Source organism: Pediculus humanus, genomic scaffold (assembly GCF_000006295.1).
Source record: "Pediculus humanus corporis 1103172107513 genomic scaffold, whole genome shotgun sequence".
Classification (NCBI taxonomy): Eukaryota; Metazoa; Arthropoda; class Insecta; order Psocodea; family Pediculidae; genus Pediculus; species Pediculus humanus.
This window is the reverse complement of record NW_002987129.1, coordinates 216,503-227,003: the sequence shown is the minus strand read 5'-3', so window position 1 is coordinate 227,003 and position 10,501 is coordinate 216,503. Positions and strand designations below refer to the sequence as shown.

The 10,501-nt window shown below is 25.2% G+C and overlaps 3 protein-coding genes across 3 annotated transcripts in view; 2 read left to right on the top strand and 1 right to left on the bottom strand.

Annotated features, from left to right (window-relative positions):
- Nucleotides 1–107: 107 nt before the first annotated feature.
- On the bottom strand, nt 108–2,021 carry Phum_PHUM168400 (Double-strand break repair protein MRE11A, putative; the record flags this gene model as incomplete). The annotated part of the gene is made up of 4 exons (XM_002424961.1): nt 108–352; nt 435–1,400; nt 1,577–1,829; nt 1,902–2,021. 4 exons carry the CDS (start codon nt 2,019–2,021, stop codon nt 108–110), a joined length of 1,584 nt encoding a protein of 527 aa, XP_002425006.1.
- A 1,809-nt stretch (nt 2,022–3,830) lies between these two features.
- Phum_PHUM168390 (Heparan-sulfate 6-O-sulfotransferase, putative) lies at nt 3,831–5,323 on the top strand (the record flags this gene model as incomplete). The annotated part of the gene is made up of 3 exons (XM_002424960.1): nt 3,831–4,486; nt 4,565–4,928; nt 5,027–5,323. The coding sequence occupies 3 exons, from the start codon at nt 3,831–3,833 to the stop codon at nt 5,321–5,323; spliced, it is 1,317 nt and encodes a 438-aa protein (XP_002425005.1).
- A 2,964-nt stretch (nt 5,324–8,287) lies between these two features.
- Nucleotides 8,288–10,501, top strand: part of Phum_PHUM168280 (CTP synthase, putative) — a gene marked incomplete at both ends in the record, with an annotated part of 3,100 nt that continues 886 nt past the window's right edge. The window contains 6 exons of the mRNA XM_002424959.1: nt 8,288–8,456; nt 8,978–9,148; nt 9,369–9,589; nt 9,800–9,964; nt 10,053–10,207; nt 10,301–10,433. Of these exons, the coding sequence (XP_002425004.1) occupies nt 8,288–8,456; nt 8,978–9,148; nt 9,369–9,589; nt 9,800–9,964; nt 10,053–10,207; nt 10,301–10,433 (1,014 nt within the window). The remainder of the gene's footprint in view (nt 8,457–8,977; nt 9,149–9,368; nt 9,590–9,799; nt 9,965–10,052; nt 10,208–10,300; nt 10,434–10,501) is intronic.

The following is a 10,501-nucleotide window of genomic DNA, read 5'->3' as shown; positions in this document are numbered from 1 at the left end:
TCATCTGAATCGCTTTCAATTACAATTTCTTCTTGTTTATCTTAAAAAAAAAAAAAGAAATTTTTTTTTATTAACGTTTACAACCGTTAATTATGACGTTAAAAAAATTACAAACCGGAATGTGAAGTTTCTTTTGATCTAACACTATTAAATTGTTTTTGAAAATCTTTTTCATTTTTCGTATTCAATTTCTCATCTTCATCTCTCAATCTTTCAAATAATTCAGTCAAATTAGTTTCATCCCCATTAACTTTTTGTTCTTTTAATTCTTTTATTATTTTTTCAAATCTGTGATCAACCAATTCTTCAATGGCAAACACGTCATCTTTATCTATAAATTTTTCTACTGCAGCTCCCATATCTAAAATTATTATTATTATTAATTTTTTTTGCAATAAGTATTCTTATTTATGTAAAAGTAATATTTCATTAACCTGGAACTCTAAGAATCAACATTTTGGCTTCCTCGTGATTAGTAAAATAGTCTCGAACAATGTGATTTACACAAGCAGTAAAATTATGAGCTTCTTCCATGTTGTCTTTATATAATTCATTTAACCTAGCCAAATCTCCAAATTTTTCTTTTTTAACCGCCTTAATAAAATTTCTTTTTAATCTAACTATTTCCGAATTAGGATTAGCAACTCTTCCTTGAAAAAGTTGTCCAAATTTAACGACGTTGAAAAGTTGAGTTTCATCAGAGTATTCACAACGTAAACGAATTAATGGTAATTTCGGTTGATTCGGATGTCCCGTTTTTAATTCGTTTGATTCTCTAATCATTTCTTCAACGATTTGCATGCAGTGAGTTTTAATTTCTTCCGATTTTACTTCTCTGTTTTCAGAACTAACAACAATTTCCCATAATTTTTCTGTTCTCCAAACAAATGGTCTAACTGTGTTTAACTTAAGAGGTAAAATTTTCATTTTTTTTTCATAAATTTTTAAAACGGCCACGTGTTTAGGCAAAGCTTCTCCTTCTGATAATGATGTGGGTACTGAACTTCCAGGTTGTATTACGAAAAAACCCTTTTCAACATTTTTATACGGTTCAATCAAACAATCATGTTCATGACCCCAAATGAGTAAATCTATAAATTCTGGAATGTAGGATTCTGAAATATATCTTTTGGGTCCTCTATCAACTCTGTTCTGATGTAGAATTAATATATTAAACCAACTATCTGGATCAACTTCTGGTCTTGTAAATGTTACCATATTATCCATGAATAATCTACACAATCGATCATCTTTTATATGGCTTAAACCATAAAGAGCAATTTTAGTTTTCCCTTTTCTCAGCAGAATAGGATTAATAGTGATTTTCAAAAGATCTGTTGATTTTCCAAAATAATTCACCAAACCAGCTGATGATAATGTATCCAATGCACTGAAATGTCCTTAAATAAGAGAAAAAATTTTTTTTTTAAATACCTATTACAGCAATCGACTACATATTAAATAACTATGACAAACAATTTTATTAACTAAGGTTGTAAACCACTTATATATAAGTTCAAATTCTTATAAAGTTAATCGAGATTGACAAAAAAAAAAAAATGTAATGTTTATCTACCCATTCCGCTAGGATCATCATGATTTCCATGAATGCTAAACACAGGTATGGAAACATTAATATTGCCATCCAAGTAATTGGTAGTTTGAGAAACTGTACTGCTGAAGACTTTAGAAGCATTAGAAAGAAGCTCAAAATACACAGGTTTGTCTCCTAATGTATATCGTCTTAACATTTCCATACATTTGTTCATACATTTTTGGGTAGGATTATTGTGATGAAATAAATCACCTCCTAAAAGAATGAAATCAACCTAAAAACAAAAAAAAACAAAGCTGTTGTAAAGTTGAAAAATTGAATTGTTTTAGAATTGGAGATATCTTACATCTTGTTCAACCGCTTTTATTAAAATTTCTTCAAAAGTTACAAAACTGTCATCACCTATTACAGGGTTTGATTCTTCGTACCCTAAATGACTGTCAGTGGCAACCAAAATTGAGAACATACTTTATATACATAAAATCATTTAACACTAACACATTCACCTTTTACACTATAATATTCTTAAATCTTACTGGTTTTTCTTTAAAACAAGAAATGAATTTTTTAACTTTTAATATTTAAACTTTACAAATATAGAACCCGGTTTTTATCATGATTGCCAACCTTATAAAAACTTTTTTTCTAACTAAATAATTTAAGTATTATGTTAATTAACTTAAATTAATTTTAAAATCTTACAAAAAATTAATAATAAATTTGACGTACATAATACATTATTGTTTAATTATAAGTTTTTTTTACTTTTTGAATTAGTGTAGATATTTTTTAATTTTTCATGTTTACATTGGCAACTTCTAAACAATTTGGCGGGCTTTTTTTTCAGTAAAACTTACTGTTGTTAATCTTGGTGTACATTATTTTTATTAAGTATTAATTTTTTTAAAAATTGTTTCTAATATTAAGTGTTTTATGAGTTTTTTTTTTATAATAATAAAAATTATTGAGTAAGCAAAAAAATGAATTCATCTGAAGACAGCTTTAAAATAATTGATTTGAAAGGTGATACACTAATTCAGTGCATAAAAAATATTAGGATGCAATACAAAAATAATCTTGGTTATTTAAAATTAAATTTACTTTTATCTTGGGATGAAAATTTTTTAAATGCAAATATAAATGCATTTAATTATAATTTATTATTACATTATGGAATTTCACTTGTTAATTATATCAGCCGTGATAAGCATACAGATGAAAATATTTGTCAGCAATTAAATCTAATCCTTTTAAAAATAAAAGAAATTAATAGTGTAGAATTCAAAAAAATAATTCAATACACATGGGATCAGTTTGAAAAAAATAATGTAATTCATATTATTATTTTAAAAACTTTGCTACAATCATCAAATTTTGTTTTTAATAATATTGTTTATTGTTGGCTCAAAAATCAAAGAGTGAGTGATTATTATATTAAAGTATGTGCAAAAATTCCACAAGTTTTTCAACTTTTAACACCTATTTTTTATAATTTTTTTGAAAATTATAAAGAAAACAGGGAATTTTTACAAATTACTTCTTATTTTGGTCAAGCAGTCATATGCAGATGTAAAAAAAATAAAAAAATTTTGTGCCTTTATCCGAAAAATTTACACCATCTCGTGTCCCTGTTAATAATTTCACCTGATTTTTTAAACAATAATGTAAAAACTAATGTTAAAAATCATATTTTAAAATTAATATTGGAAATGTATAATTTAGACCCAAAGTACACTTTATTATTATTATCTCATTTTAAAGATTGGGTACCGATTTTTAATGCTTTTTTAAAACAAAATGTAAATAATAAAATTGATACTAGTACGTGATTGATGTGCGAATTGATAATTTTTTTAAAATGAAGTATTAATAATAAATTAAATTTAATCAATTTTATTTTATTGAAGAAATGTATTATCAGATTTTAACCGAAATCAAACTTAACAAGGTAAGGTTATGTATACTTTAAGAAAAATTTAATTAATCAGAAGAGTATTTTTTAATTGTCATATGAAATTGATAGTAATTTTAGCTTAATTGTTAAAAAATTACATGTTAAAATTCTTTACTTAATTTTATAGAGACACAAACAGTTGCCGTTAAGCCTGCGCACGGAATAATCGTTCATTTGTCTACATGAAAATTAATCTTAATCTCAGGTCAGTTGTTTTGTTGGTATTCCTAACGATGGATGCCTTAGTAACAAAATGGCAGAGATTATAACAAAAACATATGCAAGCTAATGTAGAAAATTGGACCATTTTCTCATTAAGAAATGGCCAAAAAAAGCGTGGAAGTTCAGGTATTCGATTCCGAATTTGCTGTTTTACTTCGGGAATCGGTGACATACGAAATAAAAATGGAAACAAAATCAAAGAGTAAATTAAGGAACATAGCTGTCGGATGCGTTGTTTTAACATTAATGGGAATAATTTATTTCGGTTATTTCTGCCCAGAGCAAGTATGCGCTTTAAGTTCTCATATAATTAATCGCGGTGATCACAGTTTTTCTCAGCGAGATTATAGACATCCCCTTGATGATAACATAGGTCGACAATTAACATATCTAACAAATTCAATGAGGGGACTTAATTCGAATATCGGAGGTGGTTTAAGTTACGACGATGTTTTAAATGAAAACTTTAGGTTTGATATGAACGGTCATGACGTGATGGTGTTTTTACACATTCAAAAAACTGGAGGGACATCGTTCGGAAAGCATTTAGTGCGGGATTTAGATTTACAAAGACCTTGCAGTTGTCAACGAAAACGAAAACGGTGCGATTGTTTTAGACCTAATAGAAACGAAAGTTGGCTGTTCAGCCGATATACTACGGGTTGGAAATGTGGTTTGCATGCAGATTGGACTGAATTATCAGCCTGTGTAGATATTGAAATGGATAAAAATGAAGGAGAGCAAGTGAAGAGAAGGTAATATTTTTTTAATAAGACTACTTGTAAATTATTTATTTTATTGCTTGCTATTTTATTATGAAATTTTTCATTCAGATATTTTTACATCACACTTTTGAGACATCCCATTAGTAGATATTTATCAGAATTCAGACATGTTCAAAGAGGAGCTACATGGCAAGGGTCTAGGCATTGGTGTGGAGGTAGAACACCTACTGCAGAGGAACTTCCTCCATGTTATGCTGGAGTTTCATGGAACAGTGTTTCATTGGATGAATTCACAGCTTGTCCTTATAATTTGGCTGCTAATAGACAAACTAGAATGATAGCAGATCTAGCTCTAGTCGGATGTTATAACACATCATATATGCATAAAGAGGAAAGAGATAGAGTGTTGCTGGCGAGTGCCAAGCGAAATTTGGCAGCCATGGCTTTTTTCGGTCTTACAGAGCACCAAAAAGTAAGTAATTAAAAAAAAAATTTACAATACCATTTCCTGTTTATAAATATATATATTTTTAAAATAAAAATTTTTTTTTTTTTTTTTTTTTTTTCCAGGTAGGCCAATATGTTTTTGAAGAAACATTTAATCTCAGGTTCTCAGTGCCATTTGAACAAAATAACACGACACAATCAAGTCAAACCTTACCAAAGCTTCGAGCTGATCAATTAGAAACCGTCCGAAGATTAAATGCGTTAGATATTGAACTCTATTATTTTGCTGAAAAATTAATGTACCAAAGATTTAATAAGCTAAAGGGTAAGGATCCTCAGTTTGAGGAAAGATTTGCTCATCTAGGGGAATTGCAATATAAAAGTTTTATTAATTGGAATACAGACATGACCACACCATAGTTTATGAATAAAGACTGACTGAAATCGGCTGCACTCATATTCATTAAGGCAACATAAAAATTTTTATTTTCTAAATAAAAAAATTAAATTTCAGCTTCTAGTATAGCAAAAAAAAAACAAATTAATTAAAGGTTAAATAAAGTAAGACCTTATAAAAATAGTCTTCCAGAAACATGAGAGTTTTATTTATTAATATTTTCTTCTTATTCTCTTTTAACTCAAAATTCTTTTTTCGACATTATTCAGCTCACATTCTTGATTTTAGATTTATTTCATAAAAATATTTATAACAATCTGTCATATTTTATCTTGAGCATATTCCAATATCTAAATTTGGATTCCATTTAATTATTTCAAAACAAATTCAAGGATATAATAATATTAATAAACATTTCAGGTATTTTATTCGTTTTCTATTTTGAACAACAGTTATAAAGTTATAAGCAAATGTTAGAAAAGCTTTCAATATAAGAGATTTAACAGGGCAAATGTTGAATTCAATTGATTTTGATTCAGTTGTTAAAATTTAGAAATAAATTTTTGGATTCAAGCCATTCATACATAAAATTTAAACGTTTCTCCCTCTTGTTTCAAATAACATAATTAATTATGTTTTTATAGATTTTTTTTTGTTTAAATTGAGAAAGGTTATAGATTATCGACCTACTTACATATTTATTAATAAGTTTTAATAAGTGATGTAATTCCAAAAGAAAACTAATTTTTATCTTGCTTTGCTTAGAGTATTCCCCCCTCTCCCTCCCCACCTCCACCTTCCCCTCATTATTTAGATTAATGTGTAGCAATATTTTTATGTATCTGACATGAGAAAAGTGAGGGAAAAAAATTTAAAAATTCAAAGAATAAAATTGTTTTTTTTTAATTTAATTAAAAAAAAAAAATGAATTGCACAATATTTGATTGATTATGTTTGTAGGTGAGCACAAATGAAAACAAAAAAAAAATTATTTTGATTTCTTTTTATTAATTTTCCCTTTTTAAATAATTATTATTATTTTTTTTCTTAATATTTTTGTAATAATAACAATAAAGCTCAAAATATTTTTACTCTACTAATTGCAATAATTAAAAATTAAAAACTTTCCTTTTAACTTTGTTTAAAATGATTTGTTTTTTTGGGAAGATACAAAAGAAAAAAAAACACATTTTGATAAATGATAATAATAATATAATGTAATTAATATAAATTTGGGCAATCAAATGTAATTAAAATTTGTAAATACATATACATAAATAATTTTTACAATTTTGAAAAATTTTTATTTAAATTAATTATCATTATAATTTTATTTTATTTTATTTTTATTTTTTTTGTTTTATAATTCAATGTAATATAAAATGTTTATAAATTATAACAAAATTATTATTATTATAGATATAATAAAATAAAAAACAAATTATATTATTTTTAATGAAAAAAAAATGAAAAAAAAAAAAGTAGATTATATTGAAATTATTTTGAATGATAAATGTTGTTATTATTATTTTTATTTATTTAATTTTTTTTTTAGTCCTGAAACTTGATACATTTTCGATTGTAATTTATTATTATTATTATTACTCTTAATAAGTAAAAAAAAAAAAATAATTAATTTAAAATGTTTCATTTTAATAAAACATAAATTAATGCTATTTCAATACAGTATTATTATAGTAGCATAATGAGATTTTTGTTTTTTGTTAGTGTAGAAGCATTTTTTTTTTATAATTTAATTATCAAATCGATAAAAAAAAATTATTTGATATTTTTTTTCTCACAATGCAAACTTCTGTTCAAATTTTTTATTCCCAAAAGTCTTTTGTTGAATTGGTTTTGTTTTTTTTTGTCCTCCATCTTGTTTTTTTTCAATCCATACACTTTGAAGTAACTATTCTTGAATTACAAATCAAATTTTTTTTTTTTTTTATCCTTGTTCTTTTCCAATCCTTTATTTAATATTTATTTTTGCAACAATTATTAATTTTAACTCTTAAACAAATGATTAACATCTTTTTGAAAAACTTTTAAAAATAATTGCCAGTGATGTTTTATATCATCATGTTGAAACATTAATTTTTTTTTTTTTTAATTACCTACATAAATAAATTACAATTAAATTTTTTGCGGATTCAAAGATTGTTTTTTATTTATTTAAATAATGACACAATGAATTTAATTGTGAATAATTAAAAGGTCTTTGTTTTTATTAATTATTTAATTTCATATAAACCATTTTGTAAATTTATTAATTGGAATTAAATATAAATGATTGATCATAGGAATTCAGAGAGAGATTTTCTTTTTTTTTTTAAATTCTTTTCAGTAAAAAATTTAATTGTTGTAAACTTTGTGGTGGATTTATTTAAAAAAAAAAAAAAATCTTTTAAACCGCTTTATTGTTTTCAATTGTTTGTATATTCATTTGTTTTCTTTTTGACCTGTTGAAAACTGAAATATTACTGGTTTCAACTTGCAACAAAAATCATAATGATAATTTTTTTTGTAAATAAGTTATGTTTTGATAATATGTTAAATATTGACTGAATATTTAAGTACTTTTCGAATTAATTATGTATATCATAAAAAAAAGAAAAGTAATGTACTTTTCACAGAATATTTTCCTAAAGGTTTTACATATACATTTTACTATATTTTAATCAGCTTTAAATAAATGGAAACGTTAATTCGAAAGAAGCTACATTAACATATATTTTATTGTAATTCATATTATTTTGTGCCAAATATGTGCAATTAATAATAATAACTCAGGATTTGACTGAGGAATGAATTTTAAAAAAAAATATTTTCTTAACCAATGGTCTATATCCGAAAGAGAATATCATCGTTTTTTTTTTTTTTCAGGGCCCCTACAACCCGCCGGAAATTCGGTCACATGAAATTTCACCGTTAAACCACCGTTATTGTTTCTCAATATACTAGTAGTACATGTACGTCAATTCAAAATGGTAAAGTATATACTGGTCACCGGAGGAGTTATTAGCGGTGTCGGAAAGGGAGTTATTGCGAGCTCCATTGGTACAATGCTCACACATTGTAAGATAAACGTGACATCCATTAAAATTGATCCTTACATCAACATTGATGCAGGAACTTTTTCGCCGTATGAACATGGTATCCGTAAAATATATTTTTATTAATTATCAAAAACCACTTAATTGATCTTGAATAATATTGGAATACTTCAACACTAAAAATTATTGCATTTTATTTTGTATAACTGAAGAACCCCTTATGTAAATCATATTTCATATAATTTGCTTTACTTTTTTTTTTGTCAAAGAGGGACACACACACACACAACATATATATATGGAGATTTCAAAATTTAAATGATGATAAAAAATATTTTCAATTTTTCATTTATTTCTTTAATCATGTTTAAATCAAATTATAATTAATAAGTTATTAATACTATATTGAATATATTTTAATTATTAAATTTGTTAATTTAATAAGTATACTTAGCACAAAAGCACATTTCATTTTGTTCTTTTTAATCTTATTCTAATAATTTTTTTTTTTTTTTTTTCAATAAAAAGTAATTTGTATTAACTTTATCATTTTAACAAAAAGCAAATGAAATTATCCTTTATTTGTTAATTTTAAACAAAATTTATAATTTTAATGTACAGGTGAAGTTTATGTGCTGGATGATGGAAGTGAGGTCGATTTGGATTTAGGAAATTATGAAAGATTCATGGACATAACCTTAAGAAAAGACAATAACATAACAACTGGGAAAATCTATCAACATGTGATTAATAGAGAAAGACAAGGAGATTATTTAGGAAAAACTGTGCAAGGTGAACAAGTGAACTTTTATTAACAAATAATACACTTAACGAAACTTTTTAATTTATTAATTAAAAGAAATTATGCCTCTGTTATTCATTTTAAAAATGACCTAGATTAAAGTATGCATGAAAAATAAATTTATTTTATTGATAGCTTAAATTATTATCAACTATTATGTAATCAGAATTATTTTGTTTTAATTATATAATTTTCTAAAATTTTTCATAGTTGTACCTCACATTACTGATGCCATTCAAGAATGGATAGAAAAAGTTGCTAATGAATCTATAAGTCAAAATTCAGAGGTGTTTCCAGAAGTATGTATAATAGAACTAGGAGGAACAATTGGTGACATAGAAGGAATGCCATTCGTGGAAGCATTTAGACAATTTCAATTTAAAGTAAAAAGGGAAAATTTTTGTGTGGTGCATGTTTCACTTGTTCCTCAGGTTAGATTATAAATTTATAACAAAAATTTTTTCAATGTTCTCTTAAGTGTCGAAAGTCTTTTTCTTTGCAAAAATACTGTATTAAAAAAATGAAACTCTTATTTTTTAATTATTATTTTAATTATTTTCTAAAGTGTTTTTTATTTGCACTACTGACAATTTAGAAATGAAATGGTATATTTTAATGTTTTGAAAATTTTTAACTTGCAGCCGAAATCAACAGGAGAAGCGAAAACGAAACCAACTCAGGCTAGTGTTAGGGAATTGAGAGGTTTAGGTTTATCACCTGATTTAATAGTTTGTAGAAGTGAAGGACCTATTTGTGAAGAAGTTAAAAAAAAAATTTCAAATTTTTGCCATGTTCCTCCAGAACAGGTAATTCAATGTAAATTAAAAATAAATGTCTTGTGGTTTTTTTTTTTTTTTTTTAATCGGAATGTTGTGTATAATTGATTTTTTGTAGGTGATATGCATCCATGACTTATCTTCTATATACAGAATACCTTTATTGATGGAAAGCCAAAAAGTTATTGAATTTTTTAATAACAGATTACAATTGAATATTTCACTTCCATTACCAAATGATTTTATGTTAAATTGGAAAAATTTAGCAGATAGGTAAAAAAATATTAATAATATACATACATATCTTATCAATTAAATATAAAAAAATATATCAAGATAATAGGGAATATTTGAAATGTTTTATAGGATAGATCAGTCGAGGCAAATTGTTAATATAGCACTTGTGGGAAAATACACAAAGTTGCAAGATGCATATGCATCAGTCACGAAAGCTTTGCAACATGCTGCAACTCATATCGGATACAAGATTAATTTAACTGTAAGATTTTCAAATTTTATAATTTAACTACTTTGTCAATTTTTAATGAAATAATAAATGAAATTTTT